This window comes from Phyllopteryx taeniolatus, chromosome 13, assembly GCF_024500385.1.
Source record: "Phyllopteryx taeniolatus isolate TA_2022b chromosome 13, UOR_Ptae_1.2, whole genome shotgun sequence".
NCBI lineage: Eukaryota > Metazoa > Chordata > Actinopteri > Syngnathiformes > Syngnathidae > Phyllopteryx > Phyllopteryx taeniolatus.
In genome coordinates this window covers 19,995,497-20,019,288 of record NC_084514.1, presented here as the reverse complement: position 1 = coordinate 20,019,288, position 23,792 = coordinate 19,995,497, and the positions used below count along the sequence as shown (strand labels likewise).

General features: G+C 42.3%; 1 protein-coding gene and 1 long non-coding RNA gene across 2 annotated transcripts; one reads left to right on the top strand and one right to left on the bottom strand.

Moving 5' to 3' along the window:
• Nucleotides 1-780: 780 nt before the first annotated feature.
• On the top strand, nucleotides 781-21,883 carry palm1b (paralemmin 1b). The gene is made up of 6 exons (XM_061795144.1): nucleotides 781-1,138; nucleotides 11,239-11,281; nucleotides 11,962-12,042; nucleotides 17,793-17,908; nucleotides 18,967-19,037; nucleotides 19,316-21,883. Exons 2-6 carry the CDS (start codon nucleotides 11,240-11,242, stop codon nucleotides 19,675-19,677), a joined length of 672 nt encoding a protein of 223 aa, XP_061651128.1. The 5' UTR covers nucleotides 781-1,138; nucleotide 11,239; the 3' UTR covers nucleotides 19,678-21,883.
• LOC133487896 (uncharacterized) lies at nucleotides 9,959-11,428 on the bottom strand. Its single transcript, XR_009791485.1, has 3 exons — nucleotides 11,164-11,428; nucleotides 10,948-11,054; nucleotides 9,959-10,275 (listed from the first exon to the last, which is right to left on the bottom strand). It is a non-coding gene; the product is annotated as an uncharacterized LOC133487896 (long non-coding RNA).
• Nucleotides 21,884-23,792: the final 1,909 nt, after the last annotated feature.

Here is a 23,792-nt window from a genome sequence, read left to right as displayed (position 1 = left end):
GGAAAGCCGTTTGAGCGTTCGTTCAGATATCCTTGATACAAGTCTGTGAAACATGCCTACTAGTTGGGCCTACTAGTGTTGCATGTGCAGAACTAATAAATACTAACAAAGTTTAATTGTGTACTAGTAGGCCAAAAGTGGCTTTAGCAGTGTAAAAACATTACCAGTGAGACACATTCGTTTTACCAGGGGCTGAATTGTCTTACTAGTGAGGACAAAGAGCATACTAGTACACAGGCCGCTACTCAGTATTTTGGGGGGTCTTAAAATACAAATATTGTTCCACCTGGATACAAATTGGACCCCAAAAAGACTATTTCATTAAAAATATATTTTGGACCCAGAATAGCCACAGCAATGTGGTTACACGTTCATTCTTGAACTCTGGCTCCCTCTGCAGGATATTCAATGTAGGTGCAATACCCCTCGCTTGATCTCGAGTCCAGCAGAATGAAGAAAAAAAAAAAAAAAAAAAAACGTCCTTTAACGTAAGCCTCAGAAAATAGCATTATGGATGTTGTCACAATGAACAGGTGTGTTTGACATTTTTATCCCCTCGAGGGTGACAAAGCCCAAATTAAATAAAAGGCTTATTTTCCCTTTCTTGTTTTCCTAGCAGAGCTGCGATTGAGCCAACAAGAAGCTTCACTTGGCTGAACACAACAGGAGCAGCGGCAAAATAAGAAACGTCTTTTTATTCCAAGGGCCCTCCCCTGACCCCCTTCCCCCCCTCCCTGTTTTTTCTCCTCCCCCTACCCATCCTCCCCCTTCCCCTCCTCCTCTCCTACCATCTCCATTTCACATACCCTCCCTCCATACTCCCTCCATACTCCCTCCCTCCCTCTCTACTAACGACATTACAACCTGCCTCCCAACCGCCGCCCATGCACGGAGCTCCGCCGAGTGCGTCGAGGCGCAGCGCCGCGGGGGTGTCGCCGCCACAGTCGGCCTGAGAAGCGCGTGCGCGCACCCGGACGACCAGCATCACCTCCGAGAAGAAGAAGAGGAGGGAGGGGGGCTTGTAAGAAGAAGGAGTGGAGGGAGAAGAGGGAGAAACAAACACCACGCGTGTTTTCTTTCTTTCTTGGGGGGGTGAGCGTGGAAAGAAGGAGGAGAAGGGATCAACCAGCAGGGACGAGTAAGTCGTGATTTTGCTTCCTTTTGCTTCGTGGTGGGCAGCATCCCGCAGTCACAGTGGGGGAAAAAATTATTCAAATGTCAGGGAAAATGTGAGAAAAATATGCATAAATGTGCGTAACGTTAGATTTCTTATTTTAAGCATGTTTTTTTTCCCCGCCGTTGCCTTTATTTTTGCATCTGACAGGTGTATCCGGACATGTTTACGCCAGTGCTCCATCATGTCATATCGATCTGTTGTGCTGCTGAGAGAAGATGAGAGAGAGAGAGAGTGTGTGTGTGTGTATATATATGTCAGCATCAGTACCACCATCATCACCCCTCTTATTTTGATTTTAATCCTGTGATGATGCCGACTGCCTTCCTCATCCAGTGCGCGTGTGTAGGGATGTGAGCAGTCTGCTGCTCCAATATGGCGCACGGTGTTGGCCATGACATAGCCCTGTCTGGAATCTGTGTGTGTGTGTGTGTGTGTGTGTCACTACTAGGCTGCTGTGCTCAAGTCGGTACAGTACAGTACACCAGTATGCATACGGTGTAATATGTGTGGCCTTTCTAGCTCCTGGAGGCGGTTAATGTGATGGCTTGTAAAACAGCCAGTAAAGGTTAAATTATAAAGCACTCGTTCATGTAGTCCATTGCATTTAAACAAAAACAGAATGCAAGCTCTGAATAAAACTATTCGAAACTAACACCTGTGGATTCTGTACAAAAAATCTAGATGAACGCAGATGAAATCACACTTGGATTATATGCGGTCGTCCGCTAAATCAGATGAATCTGTCAAACCTCTGATTGAACACAGATAAATGAATGCTCTGGATAATGCAATGCAGTCCTCTGCATAGTCTCTTAAATCCATCAAGAATCTAAATTAATGCAGATGTATGGCGCTTCTGGATAATGCGATGCGGATGTCTGTGTACTGAGTCAAAATCTAAATTAACACTGGTAAATACAGGCTCTGGATCACATTCGTTCGTCCGCACAGCCATTTCAATCTGTCAAAAATCGAAATGAACACAGATGATGTGGACTCGGGATAAAGCTTTGAGGTCCTCCGCATTGTCAGCTAAATTCATCGAAAATCAAAATGAAAAAACAAGCAATGCTGTCGTAAATCGAAATTAACGTAAATAAAGTTGGTCAGCAGAATCCATCAAAAATCAAAATGAACTCAGATGAAGGCGGGCTCTGGATTAAGTTATGCGGCCGTCTGCAAAGTCAGCTGAATTCCTTCAAAATCAAATGGAACACAGACAAATGCAGGTTTGTATACAGGCCGTTGTGTTTCTGACTGATTGTAACAGTAAACACACAAATAGTGCGTGTTACCGGCCCCGTAATTGCTTTGTTACCGAACAGCAGGTGGGGTAGACAACATAAAAGTGCTTGTTTTTGTTTTAGTCTCTCTTCCAGCCATTGTCTCTGCACACATCTTCTGTTGATCAGACTTGCACCAAAGTGATGCGAGGCGAGAGCGTAAACACAAATACACGCCCATTGCATCTTACTACTGTGAGAGCTGTTTCTAACTTTTTAGTTGCTCACATCTTACATATTGTATATATTATCTCACATTTTTATGGAATCCTATTTTATGTGCAGTAGCATTTGTAAAAACTGTCACGTTGCATTGGAGAGTTTGACCAACACATTAAACACTTTCACTGCCAGCTGTTTTCCAAGCAGAGTTCCCCTTGCTGCTAACTGTTTTAGAGCATTTTCACTGATCTTTTAAGACCCACAGAATATTATGTTGTGTGACTATTTCAGCACTGAACCTAACATAAGAAAGTGTAAATCACTTTGTTCCTGTATTTTTCTGTTCTTAGTAATAAGTAGAACATGGGTTGATTTGGCTTTTTGTGAAAAGAAACATGTCAAGCAGAACAGTGACTTTGACGCTAAAATTGTTTGGTTTTGTGACACCTCAAACTATAAAATAACAAAAACAAGACCGAGAAAGGGGTTTTGATTGCAAAATAATTATTTATTTAGGGATGTACAACGATAAAATGCACCCTGAGCCACGTACGAGCGTCAGAGGCTTTTTTAGAAGCGCTTCACCATTCATTACATGAACTGTATCATCTTTTCTCACGGTCGCAACACGCACGTTTTACTAATTACTGTGACACATACTCTGTTTATACCATACATAAACATACTGTGTTGGAGTGTCAGGTCCCTAAACTTATCCAACCTCCATAATCAACGTGACAAGCTGAGATTTGCCCCCTAATCTTTATCTTCTTCTCAAAGGCTGTGCTGATCTCAACAATGCAACTCCACCATCTACAGTGATCCATTAGTTTTTACAGTGTTTTACAAAACTGAATTTCGCAGCTTGATGAGACCCTCTTTCACACCTCCCTGTTGATAAACGTTCTTTTATATCTCGGTAGTGGGAAATAAAACTAACTAAATCTTTACTGTAGTTATCTGCCTATTTCTGTAAATGTGGCTGTGAGCCCTTCTGAATTTTGACCTACTGTGACATCACAGTGGGGCCAATTTACATAACACGGCACCTACAGTGAGTTTCTCAGTGTACTGATGACCTAATCAGCGTGGCTGGGTGAAGTTATTGAGTGATAGTGCTTCTGAACCACTATCATCAAAAGATAAATGAGCTGCAAAGTGCACAGATTAGCTTTAGCGAACAGTGTCACCAGCATTAGCTTCCGATAATAATGATAAACTGTAATAACGTTTAGCAACTTAAGGGTGGGGTATATTTGTTTATGGCCCTGTCATGTGCCACACCGCTGCATTATTTGACAAGTGTGTGTGTGTGTGGGGGGGGTTAGCTTCTAATAAACGACACGTGATTGCTTAATGAAGTTGTTGGCGTCAGGCGTTTGGTTTTCATTCTAACAAAAGTCGGGCTTGCCATTGGCCCAGCAGTAAGTGGGATGAGATCACTGCATGAGACAGAGCCGCCCCTAAAACCAGCCAATTTCACCCTAGCAAGAAATGAGCTGTAAAAACTTGGATGACGAAGGTATGCTACAGATGTAATTAAGACACCTGGGAACTGTTTTACATTGTGACAAAGGGACAGGCCGCCTCCCGTGTGGCTCGTGTCCGCTTTCTGTCTGCTCAGCGATTCTCGGTGGAGCTGCCGGGCGCTCATCTCATCCGCCCGATCGCCGGCGGGCTTTGTGGCCTCGGCGGCGCCATGTGAGCTCCTGTGCTCCCGTGTGTGTGACACAATGAGCTGGCGGGCTCTGGGAGGCATCTGATTGCACAGATTAGCAAACAGTGTCACCTGCCTGCCTTCACCAGTGAAAATGAAATCCAGTCTCCCCCCCCCCCCCCCCTTCACATTGTGGACGAACAGTAGCCACGCCCCCTGGTCGTCATGGTAACAAAAGCTGTAGTCAGTGTTGCCCCCGCAGTAGAAGTGAACGGGATGAGCAGTCCCGCCCTCCCACAAAACAGGCTAATGTAAGTATGGCGGTTGTAAAGTATTCTATAATTCTTGATCCTTGGTATATTTTGACAAAAGCACATCACATCCATGTTATTAAGACACCTTGGAACAAAAAGTAAATTGTACCCTCACAACTGGACTCTATCACTATTTCCAATAGTGTGCTGATGAGTACAAAATTCTGCTTGAGGTCACTGTGGCCCAGTGAGCTATTTTTAGCCTGGCCGCTTGGCCATTATTAAAGGACATTGGGTGTCTCCTTACCCAACGGTGATATATATTCATACTGAAAATGAGCCTCATTGTCATTAAGAAACCATCAATGCAGTCGTTAGCTACCAGATCAGGAATTAAGAAAGGAAGTGGAAGCGTCTGGGAGCCCAAGAAACCCTTTCCGATTCGCAAACTGACCTTGTTCTGAATTCTGTAGAACATAACTCAAACTTTTCAATGAAAAACGCATCTATGGACACCTATTAGCATATTTCTGTGCTCTTTCTGTCATGCCCGAAGATGCCGCCCAAACGCCGAGCTCCCTCCAAGCTCGCGTCGGCTGACAGTCAGTCATATTGACAGCGAGCAGCAGCGTGACGAAAGATTCCAGAGGATGTCCGACAGGCAGGTGAGGTCTCCTTGTGGGCTGACGCCAGAGAATTCATGGTGGTAAACCTTTCAAGACGATGCAGAGAAAGCTCCAGATCGCTTTTGGAAGTGGTGGAAGTTTAAGACCCTGTAAAGCCAATTCACGCCCGGTGGAGAGGTTGTCCAATTCACCGTGGGTCTGCACAACAGACACGGAAACCCAAATAACACAAAACACATAACACTTAAGGGAAGAGGCTTTTTTTCAGGTTGTAGGCATGGCTTGATGACTAACTGCACGCTGTAGTGGTAGAAATGGGCCACGTTATTAGTACTAAACTGGCAATTATGCTGAATTGCCACGGATGGGATGACAGCACTCAGTAGCCCTGTATTTGGGGGGAGGCGTTATTAATTTGTAAATTTTTGCTAGTCGTGTTGGGGCTCGGTCCTTAACCCTGGTGAATAGCGAGGCTTCAATGTAGTGAAGCTCAGACAGTCGCTATTGGTCGACGGAAAGGAGGAACATAGTATAGTAGGAATGTGAGATATTATTAGATGATGCAACGCGGCCCACCTTGCTTCTTTCGGTGCAGCGCCTTTCTATTAATCTCTTTTTCTCCTGGATGGTCACATTACACATTAGCACCCCTCCTTCCGTCTCCACTCCCCCTTTCCAACGACTGCTTTGTCATGACAGATAAGACGAAGCGAGAGAGCAGCACCAGATATCGTGCCTTCTGGAAAGTGTCTTTTTATCCTCTCCAGTCGATTTCCCCCCAGCTCACATTCATTGGCGCGCACTCATGATGATCACCAGTGGCCGCAATCAAAAGGCCTATTGATACAAAGCCAAGGGGGGACTTTGAACTGGACATAACCCGAGTTTTTAACACACACAAATATTCACTTCTGCTAACAATTCCCAACAAAACATAAACAATTCCCGAGCCTCTTGGGAACCTTTGTTTTTGGGATCGCGCCAGTGGAAGGCACCTAATGCTTCCTGCGTTAGGCAGCGTCGGATGGGCTTGTCTTGTTAATGCATAGGCTTCCTATGTGAGGATATTGCTGATTGGCTAAAAAGATGACACATGCACTTCCTTTAGCTGCACTTTCAGGGTAGGAGTCCATTTCTTTCCCTGTACAATCCGAAGACAAGGATAATAGTTTGTTCAAGTATTGTTTAAATTACTGTAGAAGAAGGGTTTGGTAACAGAAAAATGCAATATCTCAACATTGTTTATTATTATGACAATTTGGAATTTGGGTACAGATTTTAGCAAAAATCACAGAAGTTGAGCTCCTGTGCTCCCGTGTGTTGTTGTTTTTCCCATTGTACAGTACACTACAGCTGAGCCTATATTATGTCAGAAGGGTTCAGACATGACTTCACTTTATTGTGTACAACCGCTAGAGACATTATTCATGGTCCTTCTCTGAGGGGGGGGGGGGCGCTGACCTCTTCAAAAGCTAACATTGGACCTCGGCGGACTTCCTCGAGTTTTGACTGTTGCTGCTTCAGACAGTCGGATGCGCTGACCTGCATGTGCAATTGGCCTGGGATAAGAATGCGTATGTGTGTATGTGTGGGGAGGGCCATTGTTGTCTTTATTTGTCGGGCCTGAAAGGAAGGAAGACGTGGAAGTATGGAGCAGAGACTCGTAGAGCAAAGTGCTTCTCCAGCTGTGTGTGTGTGGGGGGGGGATTGGAGATTAGTTTCCTTTCTCTTCCAGTGCATAGCAAAGGTCGTTAAACTCAAGAGTCATTTCATTCTCATCATTCTTTCTGTGTAGTGGAAACTTTTCTTTTTTTCCCCTCCCAGACACTTCTATTACTTGTGTGTATGTGTGGGATAATCCATTCATTCCTTGCCAACATTGGCTGTCTTGCTTACCCTTTAAAGTACAGGATGATTGAAAAGTAACTCCCTATTTTAAAATACTTAGAATTTATTCATATGTTGTAATATTTGTTCTCAATTTCTTTTGTGTATGTTCCATGGTTAAAGGAGCAAGTCTATTCTACCAAAGCAACGACTTCGGAAGAACTTGAAGGGCGAATACGAGAAGTTATGTCTTCCATCCCACAAGAGTTCCTTGTGAAATCAGTTAATGCGGTTCCCAGGCGGCCTGAGAAACTGGTGGCTAATGCTGGCGCCCATATCGAATTTGAAATCAAACTCCCACTTTCTCCTTATGTTCATTTCTTGTAAGAATTATAGTTCAGAAATAAATGACTTAAAAGTACTTAAAAATAGAGAGTTACCTTTCAATCACCCGGTAGTATTGGATAAAGGATGACACTTTTATCTGTTTAAAGTTATATTTGAACGTGTTTGGAAAAAACGAGGAAAACAAAAAAAACACACGTCGTCAAACAAGAGGAATCCAGTTGTCTCGATTCAACCTTTGCGGATTACCATGACCTGGATAACTGAGAATCAACACAGACATAAAGAAAAAACAAAATTTTTTTGCAAGCACATTGGTATTTTTATTGCTTTTGTGATAGTAATTAATCATAATTTAATAAAAAAAATAAAATTACTTGCATTATATAATTGTTGATTGATTAAATAAAAACATTATTGATTATGAAAAATCTAATTTGTCAAATTTGAAGGAAACAATTACTTGAATTCATTTTGGAATAAGGCCGTAGCGTAGCAAAATATGGGGGAAAAAGTGAAGCCCTGCGAATACTTTCCGGATGCACTCGAGTGCAGTATTCGCAGGGCTTCACTTTTAGAGACTTTTCACAACTTTGAGGAGCCGTGCTGATTTTCTTTTATTTTTTATTTTTTTTTATCTCACCTTAATGGACTCCAAATGAACTTCTCAATTCAATCGCAAAAGTGCCACTCAGACCTGAGCCGATGATTGCCTCTCATGTGAACGTCTCCAATTAAAAAGTGAAGTGGGCGGTTTGTCGTTTTCGCCGTTTTCAAGCACTTTGCAAGTGATTGTTCCACTCGACTGGTTTTAATAGCGTTCCCCGTTGTATGTTTTGTTTTTCTAATAAAGGCAAGGCGTCCCACATGGTTGCTTACAATATTTCCCAGCTCACGCATTGACGTGTTTACTGGCTGCTTTATTCCGTGGGTGGATTACAGGCTGTTAATATGGTGTCCAATTGATGCACCTGTTCGACATAATTTTTTTTATTGTCCACTTTTTTTCCCCATCCAGATGGCGCGGCATAAATAAGTTCTAAATTAATCAAACTGTGGCTAAATTTTGCGTTATGATAAATTTACAGTATGTGCCAAATGGGTATCTCACAGCTGGAAATCACACAAGAAAGTGCCAAAAGACTGTAAGCAGTTGAATTTAAATGAAAGATACTCATTTTCATTGCTTTATTTTGCAGTATTTTGCACTACTCTAAAGGATCTTTGTAAGTTCTCGCATAGACTCGAGACTTCCATTTAGGGACTGGTGGGATTAGGTCTCGTTTAGATGTGTTTAGTGATATTTCAGTCTTTTGTAAAGTGAATAGCGGTGCCAGAGGAAGGATGCTTTTAGGAGCGGGTTGGTGGAGCTCTATGCGAGCCCTTAATGTGTTCCTTCCTGGAAATGCTCCAAGAGCACTGGCTGCACTCATCAGGGGAATTGGTTCAGACATTAGCTCTCCTGCAATGCACCTGCCTTGACATATTGACAAAATATGGCTTTGTTTGTTCAGGAACACTTCCTCTGTTTATCGGCGGGTCCGACCGATGCTATCGGTCCATAATTATCTGACCTCGATGTCTTACAGTAAATGTAATTACTGTTCTGACAATGCTGCGATGTTTCTAGGATTCACCTTTTTCCCGAAGCCACACCCACAAAATACACACTGGCCAATCACGGGAGGCGGAAGGAATAATGAACAACTCAAAATAGCAGTCAGAGCTAGCAACATACCTTGAGGCTTCTGATAGAAAGCCCAAACAAATGTCAGGAAAAGCTTATTAGAAGAGCTTAACTTTATTTGGGGTTCTTCAGAGTCACTTTTAACGGTGGCATGCGTGTGATCACTCCCATTTAACATGAGTTTGCATGTGATTGGTTGATTCTGAACACAGCCACATCCCCATTTAAAAGAGGGTGTGCACACATCTGCAATCAAATTATTTCAGTTTATTTTTACTTCCCCTATCTAAAAGATTAAAATAAAGTACAGGGGTCACATTAATAGTGGATTTGTAATGTGTAGACTTTCTGTATCCACTATACAAAGTCAGCTGAATCTGTAAAAATCTAAATCAACAGAAAAATGAAGACTCTTGATCAAGCTATGCAGCGTTGCGCATAGTCATTTAAATCCATCAAAAAACAACAAGCACACTTTTGTCTGCTCCGACATAAGGAATGTACTGTATTATCCCTAAAATAACAGAACCCTGTTGTTAGCTCGTTAACTAAAATGATAACTTTATGCAACTAACGTGAAGCCCACTTTTTTATATAATCTAAAACAGTGAATTTCAACCCCTGTGCCAGTTAAATGATCCAGTTTCACTTAATTGCTCTGAAAATTATTATTTATTTACTCCAAATATTGTATCATAGATAGTGACAGGCAGAACAATTCAATGGCAGAAGATAGAATTAACACGTATCCACCTGTTGCCATTCGTTCATTCGGAATAATTTGTCTTCGTGATCAAATAAACGAGCCCAGATTTCACACCGAGTAAATTTGTGAGTAAATTGGGATGAGCTCATCATTGCTTCAATGTACTTTTTGTGACATTTTTGCTTGGTGGCATGCCGTGAGGTTTTTCACGTGTAAAATAAGGTTCTGTGGCTGAATAAATGTTGGGAGACACTGATGCGGAATGCTTTTCCCACACCGGGAGCCTTCATGTGAGGCTGCGCAGGCGCACATTGAGAAAGCGTGAGTGTTGCATGGACGGCGGTCGATCAGATGATTGTGGTGTCCATGTGACGCTGATGTGGCTTGTTGACATGCAGCAGAAGGCAGTCTTGTGTCTCTGAGTGTGTGTGTGTTGGTTGTTGGTTAAATGTTCAATGTTTGTGTCACTCTGTGTGTGAATGAGACAATTGCTGTTATTGCCATTTGGTTGTTTTGCTGTTAATGTTGCTCTTCTCTGTGTTGTTCATTTCCTAAAAAGAAGACAGCCAATTAAGGTTGCACTTTTCAAAAAAAAGAAAGGATTGAAGCTGTTTTACGCTACTGTTCGAACTGTTACTCTTGCCTGCAGTGTTTATTTCCTAAAAAGAAGACAAACAATGTCTCACTTTCCTAAAAAGAAAAGATTAAAGCTGTAAAATACTTCAGTCCAAACTTACTGTTGACCTTGTCTGTTGATTTACTTAAAAAGAAGACAAACTGTCGATGTTGCATGTTCCTGAAAAGATTGAAGCTGTTATATATATATTTCTGTGCATACTGTTACTGTTGCACTTGTCTTGATCGCTCATTTCCTAAAAAGAAGCAAAATTATCAATGTTGCACTTTCCTAAAAAGAAAAGAAGAAGCTGTAGTATATTATTGTTCGAACTGTTACTGTTGCACTTGCCTGCCATGTTTGTTTCCTAAAAAGAAGAACTTACCTTCCTAAAAAGAAAATATTTTTGTTATATATGGTTAAATTTGTATTATTAAAAATATATATACGCATATATTTGTTTATTTAAAAAACTTGTAGTTATTGGAGAATTTGATGCTAGTTTGCATTTTTAACCTTTCATTCTACACGCCTTTAACTCTGTTTGTGTTTATACCAAAGAAAACAGAAGCGCTACATCGTAACACTTTCCCAGTATTATTTATACCTGTCCTTTCTCCCATCATGGTCTCACGCCTCTTGTCTGGAACACATTATGAGTAGAGCAGGACTCTCCTGCTGGCACATTAGCATGCCTCCACCGGCTCTCCTAGACTGGAAAGGGTCCAAAGCAAAGCAAAGCAACGAGTATTGAACTTGTTGAGAGTTTGTTTTCTCGGGCGGCCTACAAGCAAATGCTGAAGTCAGCGAACGTTTGCTTCACCTGCTTCTCTCTCTCTCTCTCTCTCTCTCTCTGTCTCTCTCTCTCTCTCTCTTTCTTTTCATTCTCCCCCTTTAGGATGGATGAGGTGTCGCAAGAGGAGAGGCTCCAGGTCATCGCTGTGAGTAGAAAAGCAACACGGAATATCTTCCCCGCTCCCCGCAACGCCGCTCAACCCAGTAACTGTTTACATCCCCTTCCACTATTACAGACTATCAAACGCTAATGCACACGCTTACGCTCGCTTACTCGCTATCTCTGTAATTAGTCGCAATCAAGAAAGATTAATGAGACACACATACATACACTTTTTATTACCTACACACTATTATCCATTATCAATACACTCATTTCAGTAATTGACAACAGTAAAGGTTGTAAATGTTGCTGCATGCTTTGAATGGTAGACACTTTTTTTTTAAATGTACATCCTGTGGCAAATTCAACCAATATTCGTTCAAATGCAACCCAAAGCTGAAAGTCACTCACACGTTAAATAAAAATAAATAAGAGTAAATAGTAAATGAAAGTTGGACATGAAAGACATGTACGCCATACACTTTCTTTTTACACTCACTGACACTTATTACAGTAAGCGGTGTGAATTTTTGCTGCATGCTTTGAATGAATACTACCGATAGCCATTCGCCTCACCCATAATAGCTTGAAAATGAAAACAAAAAAGAATACATTTTGTATTGTTCTGACACACTACGTTATTTGAAATTCATATTTTTTGTTGTCTCTGTGTGGTTTTGTGAGCAGAATATGCATACAATTAATGTGCTAATGCGGTTGTAGGAGAAACGGAAGAAGCAGACAGAGATTGAGAATAAGAGGAGGCAGCTGGACGATGACAGACGACAACTACAACATCTCAAGGTACACTGGTATTTTGTCTTATTCAAGAAAACAAATTACAAAAAAACGGAACGGATTAATGCACAGGTCTGGGACCTACCGTATGTGGCTCTCACCGATAAATCTTAGCTGACATTTCTTAATGATAAATAATGAAAAATTCCGCTGAAATGTTAATTTTATTTTTCGTTGTAAAAAAAAATCAAATGAGGCCCCTGGGCACAAACGTTCACCCACCCACAAAAAAATGGATAATACAACGTGTTGCTCCAAGAGCAGAATAACAACTGTTCCCTTTATTTATTTTGACAGTCCTTTCTCTGTTACGGCTCCCTTTATCTGCAAAAACGAATAAAAGTCATGCCGAGCGCTGAACCTTTAACATGCTTAAATCCAAGCTGATGATAAACAAACGCTGCCAGCTCACGAGGCCTCCCAGGCAACGGTGCCCTCCAACTCCCAGCCTCAGCGATTCCTTCAAGCCGTGTGCGAGCCTCCCCGACCGTTGGAATGTTCCAAATGGACGGCAGATAACACCAGGAGCTCCCACACATGCTGTTTATACACACACACGCACAAACGGTGGACTCTTCACACACTTGTCGTATCAAGAGGCCAGGTTTTTGTCAGTGCGTGCGTCAACGCTGTCAAAGGTATTTGGTGAGGCTGCCGATAAGCAAAGTTTGAGAAGGCTAGAGTACTCGCACTCTGTACTTAAGTAGAAATAGTTACTTGGGTAAAGAAAGATTGGTGTAGGTAGAAATTTTGTACTTATGTATGCATTGAATTAAGTAAAAGTAAAAAAAGTACAGACTGAAATGTACCTGAGTACAAAAGTAAAAATGACTTTTTACTGTCAATTATATACAATACTTGTTTCGATAACTTGACACAGTGGAAAAAACTGCATCACAATCTGCACACAAAGTAGTTTTCTTCTCACATTTTTGGGAATATTTTCACAAATCTTTGCATGGGACAACACTGGCGAAATGACAAAGTAGTCAGTGTACAGCTTCATAACAGTGTAAATTAACTGTCCCCCACAATAACTCAACACAACTGAGTACACCCCTGATAGGAAATGTCCAAATGTCTCCCAATTAGCCATTTTTCCTTCCCCAGTGTCATGTGAATCGTTAGCGTTAGAAGGCCTCAGATGTGACCGGCATGTGTTTTTAATTTAGTGTTATCGCTCTCACGCGCTCATACTGGTCATTTGAAGTTCGATACGGCACCTCATGGCAAAGAGATCGCGGACAAAAAAAAAAAAAAAAAAAAAAAAAAAGAATGTCCACCAAGGTCCACGAAGAAGTTGAGTGCACTTGCTCAGCGGCATATCCAGAGGTTGTCTTTGGAAAATGGACAAACCTGCAGAGGTTGAAGAATAATAAGACACTTTGGGCACAATTTGGATATTTTCACACAGCGGTGTACTCACTTTTGTTGTCAGTAGCTTAGACATTAATGGGCTGTGTGTTGCGTTATTTTGAAGGGACAGTAAATTTACACTGTTACACAAGCTGTACACTGACTACTTTACATTGTCATGTTGTTTCAGAGCTACCTATCTTTGGCTCAAAATGTATATAATCATTACTAATGTTATGTTGTCAAAACTAACTTAATGCTTAACTTGTTCACTGCCATTGACGGCTATTGAATTAAAATATCCATGTTAACATGGAGGACTGGCAGTTTAATAAGGAAATGATAATACAATTTATACAGTATGTGATCTTTCAGATTAGACATAATTTTTTAATGCCAGAGGCTGGTGTTTTTTAGGCACAACGCATTTGCAACAAATCTTTCATATACCTGACAACGTCACCACATTCTCTAGAATAAGGCTATGCATGGGGAATATCTTGTTTCTCTGAATCTGTTGAGTCATCATTATCAATGCGCTCTGGTTTACGTTGTACCATTTCTCTGGTGTCCCTGTTTATTCCCCCAAGATCTCAATCAATCAAGATCTCAACCACTCTTGACTTTACATCTCTCTATTTAACATCTTTTATACATTGCAGCGTCATCTGCTATGATTGAGAAGGAAAAAAAAAAGCAACAAGCCCATTCGGACAAAGTAATGAGTAGCATGTACAGATATCGGTTTTCAAACCTAGCGGATAAAAGTAAAAGGTCGTCAGAAAAAGAAATACTCAGGTAAAGTAGCGATACCTGAAAAGTACAGTAACAACATATTTGTACTTTGTTACTTCCTACTTATTGAGAACACAAAGAGTTCATCTATTTTCAGAACTCATCTCTTATCACGTTTGTGTGAGTATGTGTGAAGTGTGTGAGCGTGCGGTCATTGTGTACTTCATTGAGGGAACGCGCAAGCCTCGGACAATGCGGACGGCTTTGGCAGAGGAAACACTGCTTTGTCCCACTCCCACCCACAGGAAACGCCTCACGGACACGCACACACACACACACACACAAACATACGCGACATATAAAGTGTTATCTCGCGCTACAGTTGAAAGAAATTTGTGCTAACTGCAGCAAGTCGTCATAGCCTGGCGTCGCCATTAATGTGGAAACCCAAATTTAAAACATCTTGTACCACATTGGCTGTTTCCTTTGATATAGTGATGCAGTGAAGTCACACTTTTTGCGGTCGGTTTCGGTCCCTATATACCCAGCGACTAGTAATTGTAATTACGACTGAAGTAATTGAGGCCTCCCGCTAAAGGGCCATAGAGTCCACAAGATGACGACAAAGGACTATTTTTGTCTCAATGAAGCTCTTCAACTCACTTCAAATTGTTTCCTCAGGACAAAGATGCCAACAGATGGCACGAGCACAGAAACGGCGACTACGGTGAATCTTTTTGCAGATAACGGGATTTAAAAAAAATAATAATAATCCGCAAATAGGCCAATTCGCGATTGCCGAATTGCAAATATGCGGCGGTTCACTGTATTCCAACAGCATGCAATGTAATTGTTGTTTCCATCTAAACAATGAGTGAATACTAAAAAAGCTCATACTATGGCATGGTACCTTCTTTAAAAGACAAACCATGAAATTCACCCAATATTGGCTGCTAATTCCACTACTGTTACAGACAAGACACGGCCTGCTGCAATATGATTGGCTACAGGAAAGAAGCATTGAAAGAAGTTTATTACTTCAGTGTAGTGCCTTTATTATGAATTACACAAACCCTAACCATAACAATCTTAATTTGTCTTTATTTTGTACAAATGTGATACATATTCATCTCGTTGCATGTGCGTTAGCCTGCCCTTCCCGCAGTGCAGCAGCCAATCACATTGCAACGGGACATAGCAACTTCCCCATGCCGACAACCATAGTGGGATTCATAATTACGCACCCCAGGATACACTGAATTAACACCTGATTTCCACATTACAGGAAAAAAAAAACTGTTCGCTGTCCCAATATACAGAAACTCTTAAACAGGTCAGGGACTCAATTTGGTGTTCGGTGTTCAAACTGAATAAGTCAATTTGTGACTAAATTGAGACACATCTTTTTGTGTCATTTTTGTTTGGTGTGCGATGATCATCGTGGTTAGCTTAGCATAAGATTCTTTTGGCGTGTTAACCATTTGTCTGGACTCCATTAAAACGACCTCATCCAAAATACGGCCTACTTTGCACTGCAACCCGTTTAATGGAGATGTATTCAATGGATGTGGATCTTTTGATAGGGATAAACTCTTCCCTGAAATGATGTCTATGTAATATCCCCAGAGACGTGTGTGTCACAGTTCCGCCCTTTGTCTGCTACATTTGCAGCTTTTTACCCCACAGAACAATGGAGAGACACACAACTTTACGACCCCGTGAATGTATGCGTGTGTCCGTGTGCACGTGCACGTGCGCGTGTGTGAGAGTACATTACATGATGTCATCTGCTGGCGGCGTAGGGTGTGGCAGGATTGAGACGGCAGAGAAAGCGAGAGAGAGGCAAGCGTTTTTTTTGTTTTTTGTTTTTTGTTTTGATTCAGTGCAGGTCTGGCGTAGGAGGGTGTTGAATTACAATGTGTGTGTTTATGTGTGTTCTTGTCTTTCTACGTTATTGCAACACCACCCTTGACGATGGGACATAATTCAAGATAGACAACTGAAACACTCTCTTCACAACTGAAATGCTCTCGCGCACACCGCTGAAACACTCTCAAACCACTACTGAATTTATTTATTTTTTTTTTTTTTTGCTCACATACACTTGTAAAACACTCTTATCCACACTACTGAATTTCAGTATATTATATGATCCCCTTTGAGTATATGACCGTGTATGATGTGTGAAATGACTTCGGCGGTGCACGTGAGGGTTTCAGTTGTGAGTGAGAGAGTATTTCAGGAGTGTTTTAGTGCATTTCGGTAGTGTAATAAGAGTGTTTCAGTTGTCTGTGTGTGTGTGTGTGTGTGTGTGTGTGTGCGTGTGTGTGTGTGAGAGAGAGAGAGATGTAGTCCTGAATTATGTCCCTGACGGCCCCTCATAATTGACGTCTTGTATGCTGTGCGTTGTGTGCTGTATGGCTGTGTGTGTGTGTATATATATATACACTGCTACACTCCCTGGGAGCATTGAAAGAAAAGCACTTCCACAGATTAAAAATCTCCAGATAAGAAAGAGTGGGGATCCACTCTTGACATTTACAGCTTAGTTTACCACGCTACACCTTCCCGAAAAGTTCACGAACTGCTTAACGCATGCAAGGAGGCAGGAAACAGAGGAAGGGGAAAAGAAACAGGGGCTGTCGAAATTGTTATTGCATCACAGCTGAGGAATTCACAAGTCAAGACTTTTTTTTTTTTTTTTTGTCCCGACGGAGTTGGAAAACGTTCCCATCTGCTTTTCTGTACGGCCTCTAGAGGTCACCTGTGCGTCACCAGTTGTGAAAAAAAGCCCATCGTGGTTTATATTTATTCAGTACTTCATAGCCGTGACAAGTATTTGTTTTGGGATCTGCAGGAGGGCCACAATTGCACGCTGAGTTAAGATAACAGCATGATAGCATTTGGAAACGGATTAAGGGGATGAAGACGGTTAATGGGGCCAATGAGTTCTTTTCATCTGGTCATGGTCGGCGATCTCTTAACTGGCCATAAAGACCTTTGACACCATTACGCTCGCAAGCAGCACTGATCCGGAGATGGAACGATAACGCCAGGTTTTCAAATTGCTCCCGTCGAAGTAATCCGAGCTCAATATGTGAGATGCGCGCTTAGAATTTTGTTCCTCACTCTGTCCGGAATCAATATGACCATCACCAAATATGCTCTCTTGTTCAGAATGTAGACTGAAGTTGACCACACGCGGAAGGATTTATGATTTTTAAATATTGAACAGGTTTAATATTTACCGCTGTCGGCCCCCGATTGTTTTACAAGCAGATCAAGGAAGAAAAATCACTCTTAACACACCCCACACACACCACAGGATAATCGCTCAGGATAATATTCTCGCGCGGGGGGTCACCAACATGGTGCTCCCGGGCACCCCGCGGCCCTCAAAGACCACATGAGTAGCCCGATCAAAAATAGCTCACAATTGATGGGATATGGCAAGTGATCATTTGCAAATCTATACAGTTGAAATAAAGGGTTCATCTGTTTCTTAGAATATGCTAATGATCACAAATGTTTTATTTCATAAATTTGAATCAAATTACACATTAACTAGAACCTGAGAAGTAGCTCTCGGTTTCAGAGCAGTTTAGTGACGCTCGTTATACAGGCATCAAAGAAGCTCAACGACTTATTCGCTTTCGCCCCTGCAGTCCAAGGCGTTGAGGGAGCGCTGGTTGTTAGACGGCGCTCCGGCCGAGGAGGAGACTCAGAAGCGTCTGCAGGAGGAGGAGGTGAAGACCAAAATCCTGGAGCAGGTCATCCTCAGGTCAGTGTCAGAAAAAAACGGTTTGGAAAATTTTATGATTGGATGTTGCAAGATCTTTACATTGGATTGGATACAGTAACAACAACTTATTTGGTTCAACAGTAACAACAAATAACCTTAACAAGAGTGTGGAAGTCATTTGGAGTTGTTGAATCGGCTGAAAGTGACACAATTTAGAAAGTATTATAATCACGAAACATATTGGCCACTCTCAGATTTTTACCATGCATCCATTTTTTATAGGGCTTGTCCTTATTAGGGTCAAGGGTGAGCTGGAGCCTATCCAAGATGACTTCAGTTCGACCTGAGACTGGTTGTCAGGTCATCGTAGGGCACTTCTAGACAAACAACCATTCCCGCTCACATTCACACAAATAGACAATTTAGAGTATTTAATGAACTTAACATGAATTTTGGGGGGGAATGTAGGAAGAAGCCAAAGATTTGAGCGTGTTAACCACATGCTGCTGCCTTTGGAGAATTTGAAAAACAACTCATCTCACTACATATAAGTAACATCTTACACAAGCTGCACATTTCACATAATCAGATATTCCTGTCTTTTTTTTCTTTGTCAAAATGTAAAAAATTCTCATAACAAATATTACCTTCTTGTGTTACTTTCAGCCAAAATATACAGTACCTAGTCACCAATTTACCATTTTTAAGGTTTACAATGAACTGAAATTAGGGATTCATTGCACAAATCCAATTAATATTGTGGAGAAATAAAATAAATGAATATGCATAGCCCTTGGATAAAATATGCTTTCCTCTAGATTTCTCCTATTTGGGATTATAATTGTTTGTTTCAGTGTAATCTTAACGTGATAGTGGAGTTAAATTGAAATATATAAATATGATATATAATGTTTTCACAGATGCAGGTGCTTAAAGCTTGAATACTAGAAGTGAATATATAGTTCACAACAGTGTTTATCAAAAAGTGCAGTGCATGGAATTTCATACTGAAATTGTTTGCGGTCATTTTCAGCATTAAATGCAAAAATGCTGTTCACATTTGAGTGTGTGTGTGTGTGTGTGTGTGTTTGAGGCAGGCTGGAGCAGGAGATTGAAGAACTGGAGACAGGCGTGCCAGCCAATAAGGGCGTGGCCAAAGAAAATGGAGGTACGTCGGGTTGCCACGGCGACACACAATTAGAGCGGAAACCATAGCAACTTCCCGATGCGGCTCCCCGAGACAGCGAGCGCTATTAAACGCCACCGATGGAGGTAGCAAAGTATTCGCACACTCGTGTAAAAGTGAAGTATTGGCGGGGTTTACTGTAGCGTAGACTTGTACCTATAGCGGAAAGGTTTGTAAGGTACTTCCCACGATGAACACGGGTTCACTGTACTTCTCTTTCCCCTCACTCCCTGACTTGCCGTCTCTGCCGCCCCCCTCAGGAGAGAACGGCGTCGCGCAGACCCCCAAGAGGGAGGTGGCCGGAATGGAGGCCGAGCTGCTGGGCCCCAGCCCCGAGAAGGCCAGCGCCGACAACCCCGTCACGCTGGTCTTCATGGGCTACAAGACGGTGGAGGAAGAGCGGGACGGCCGCCCGGCCGCGGGGGCGGACGGGGCGGACGGCGACGTGAAGGCCGAGTTTGTGGTGATCGAGGACGGGGAGGCCAAGCTGGCGGCGGGCGCCGGGGACGGGGCCACGGACGACCAGGCGCCGCCCAACGGGAGCATGGCAGAGAAGGAAAAGTCCGACGGGCTGGAGGAGAAGGAGAAGAAAAAGAGCTGCAAGTGCTGCGTGGTCATGTGAGCTGTGCAAGTTGTGTACGTGTGTGTGTGTGTGTGTGAGAGAGAGAGAGAGAGAGAGAGAGAGAGAGAGAGAGCGAGAGAGGGTGTGCGTGCTAATGTGGATGCTTGTGCGCCAATGCATCTGTCTGTTGGCAGACGTTTACTTTAGCTTTGTGTTTAAGTGTTTGTACGTGTGTGTGTATGTGCAGAATGTGCGCGCGCATGTGTGTCCGTGTGTCAGGACCGTACAATGCCAACTTTCCACCACCGAGAGCCAAAACAAGCTCCAGCTCCAGCAAACAACAACAACAAAATAACCACAAAGACTCATAAGTACTCAGCCTTCTTTACTCTTGTATTTGACTTTTGGTTCCTATTGATATTTTTCTATTTTTCTGTCTATTGTATTCAGTATATCTTTGTTATTATTATGATTATGATTATGGGACTGTGTACTGTACTGTTTGTTGTTATTGTTGGAAAGGGAGGAAATAGCTGTTCGCTCTCTGGATTGTACCGCGACCCCCTCAAAAGGAGGGAAAAAACCCCAGAAAACTAACGAAAACATTTTTAAAAAGTCATTCATAGTCCAAACAAGACACAGATGCTTGGAAATATATATCTCTGTGTAAGCCTAGCTATTTATCAGCCAATTTCATATTGCAATATTGTCCAAGATATTATTTTGAATAGTATTTTAATATATTGATATGAAATTATGTTTTATACAGTGTATTTATTTGTTTTTTGTTTGCAGTTCTGTGTGTGTAATTCATCATCGCCGTCACCATTAACTTGCATGTAAGCTTTGTGTCATTAACCAGCGTCTTATTTGACTAACTTGGGGAGGATTTACGCTTCAGGTCCAAGTGCCCAATTCGGATTTATTGCCTACAATATATGTTTCCACGTAAAAGTACATTTCAAGTGACACACGTCCGAACATCAACGTAACGCATGAAACCACCTACGTGTGCAGATACCCAAATTGTACATAACTTCAGGCGTAAACAAGTAACAATACATAAATACAAATGTTAAACGTTACATAGTGTTTAGTTGGTCTTAGCCGACTTCCACATTACTCCGCTGCACTGGCCGCAACTGTCGCCATTTATTTTGTTTATGCCATATTTAATTGGCATCCCCCCCAAATCCGTTTTTGAGCCCGATGCACATACTTAACATTAGAAAAATCTCACGGCATATCACCAAACAAAATTTTTCAAAAGAGTAAGGGAATAATGATGATCTCATCCCAATTTACTCACAAATTTACTTAGTGTGAAATTTTGGTTTGTTTAGTTGAACACAAAGCTATTCTGTTGAATGACTGGCAAAAGGTGGGTACACAGGTTAATTATACCTTCTGCCATCTGGTGGAAGAGCCTTTAATAGTTTTGCCTGTCACTATATGTTGCTGGCATCGATAGATAAACGAAGATGCATGATTTGTAGTAAATCATTTTCTGGGAAATGAAGCGAAATTGCGTCATTTCCCGCGGCACACCTGATGGTCTCTCACAGCACAGCGGTCGGGAGTCACTTCCATGTGTTTATTTGCATTGTTTAAGCAGACGCAACTCGGGGTATATCCAATTTGTGCATTTACGCCGCACTCGCATTTGTGCATATCCGATACAAATCTGATATCTACATGTGGAAGAGGCCTGATTCAGATGTGAAGAAATGCGATTCCTCATGACACATATCCGACATGCACCACCAAGAACCCAAAAAAAAAATAATCTGAATTGTGTCACTAGAACTGTGATGCATAAATCCAGCCAGTCACGCGAATCACCGTTCGATCACAATATACTCCATAAACGCTTCCCGTCAGTACTGTGTGTGAGATATATAAATATATATATATATGTACATGAAAGTCACAGCTTTTTGTATGATTTCAACCGTTACGAACAAGTGAGTTGCACAGCTGCCGGGGGAAGGGAAGTCAGTGTTCCTCTGACCCCCCGCCAGTAGACTCGTAGCACTGCATGAAGCCTTGCAACTGTTTGGACCGTCTCGTCACTGTTAAGTCTCTTTCTTTATGTGTGCGCGATCACCCTTTCACGTGAATGTAAAAACAAGCGAGAAGGGGTTCCACTGGGATTTGTTGGCCCGTAAACGAGAAGAAGAAGAAGAAGAAGTCAGGCTTTGTGCAGCTCACACTCAATGCTTTTTGTGTCTTTATGAACCAAATAAAATCTGTTGCTACTGTAAAAGTGCGTCTGTTGATGGGTTGCTGCGGTCTACTTTTTAAATAGTGTCATTTTAGGAGTTGAGTCAACTTTAAAGTTTGGAGACATACCTGTGGCATCTTTGTCCCATGGGACAAAATTATTGCATTAATGTTAGTTGGACAGAAAGTGTCGTTTCGTAAACGGTGTAAATCCTGCACGGCAGGCGGCGCAACTGCGCCAGAGGTGGATTGGGCTGGTGTTGGTAATTTTGTAGACCAGCGCAGGCCGGCGGATCCCTGGGTGGGCAGGTTACGCCGTTGTGAGAATGCTTCCAGCTGACTTCAGTCGCCGGCAATGAAAGCGGCTCCTCTCATTGCCTTTAAAAGTGGCGCAACTGACAGTCTTGATGGAGCATTGTCTCTGCTCTGGTCATGGTTTGGCAACAGACAATGTGAGCAGGTACCCTTAATAAATACAGAATGAGCTCGTGACAGCTGCTATCAACTTAAATATGTCCACGGAGCTTGCCAGGACCTGGCGCAAGGTAGACAGGCGTGAGTTTAAATCGACTTTCTGCCACTAAATTGTTACTCTCCAAACAAACTCCTTCTGACCTTCAGACCAATCTGCCTTGGGCTCGCATGAAAATTAGGATACGTCAGGTTTTGCGGGCTCTACGGAAACACGCCGGGGCTATTTTTGCCCCATGGGCCAGATTATTGGACAACGATAGAAACATGATACAAGTATGTTAGTGGGACAGAAGGTGACTTCTAATGTTGCATTCACCATCTGTACGGGCTTCCTTCCAGCTCTGATTCCACTTCCAAAGGCGGAATAATGTTCCAGCAACTTGGTCTACCCTTTTGTTAGTTAGTGCTGAGTGTAAACCTCTCACACCAGAAACCATTTTAATGTGCCGGGTCAGATGGGTAAAGACGAAGAGATGTCATCGAAATAAGACCCCAATCTCTTTGGTTTGATTGGAAGCCGGCCATCCATCCCATGTTTGCGCATTAGACACTTGATTATCACTTCGTTCTATCTTCAAGGTGCTATGCCCCTCAACTCCCCGTCTACCAACAATTTATTTTGAACCTCTAGTGAGCGAGCAGGCTTTGTGAGACTCGACTGCCGCCCGCTTGTTTGAGTTAGTCACCTGCAGAATCCCAAAATGTACTGCAGTGAGCCCTGCCTACAGATAACTGGGGGGAAACTCTGCCTTGTCGCATTCCAAGGGAGTATTGTCAACCCACAATGCCCTCTAAACTGGACCCTCAGGTATACATTATCAACGCACTTAATGGTTGAGATTCAGACTTTGTGCATCTGTGTGACAGAACAAGCAACTCGTGGTTGAACGCTGATGCCTGCACATCCATCCTGTGCTAGTCTAACCGTTCAACACTGTTTAACTCAAGTCAGGTGAGCAAAGAATGGAATGAACTCGGAGGTTGCACTTCTTTGAACATGCCACGAGAGGGCGTATGCGAACAGCTTTGTAACTTGCCAAAACCCACGCAGGCAAACATGAGACAGCCCAGTGAAATCAACATGTACTGTACTTTGGGGCTGGGTCAATTTCAGCACCAGCTGCTGTCCAGTATAGCTCAAATGTACACATTGCAGTGACGTGTTTATTATTTTTTTTTTTTTTTATTAAAGATATGGTTATTGTCACATGCACATGTCAAATGGGTACAAAGCAACACAATGCAGATTGCATCTAACCAGAAGTGCATAAGCAGTGTCATGTAAATATGAATGGCACATATAGACAAATTACGCATTCACACTCATATTCACACCTGTGGATAGTTTAGAATTTTCAGTGAAGCGAACATGTACGCTTTTGAAATGTGGGAAAGGAAGGCTGGCGCTTCCAACCTCATAACTGAAAGGCAAACATGCTAACCACTTGGGATCCCTGCTCACTATTGACAAAGTCATG

Coding starts and splice junctions, on each gene's coding strand:
- palm1b (XM_061795144.1), top strand. CDS start 11,240: ATGGATGAGGTGTCGCAAGAGGAGAGGCTCCAGGTCATCGCT. Junction 11,282..11,961: donor AGAGGCTCCAGGTCATCGCT/GTGAGTAGAAAA, acceptor ATGCGGTTGTAG/GAGAAACGGAAGAAGCAGAC. Junction 12,043..17,792: donor GACAACTACAACATCTCAAG/GTACACTGGTAT, acceptor TCGCCCCTGCAG/TCCAAGGCGTTGAGGGAGCG.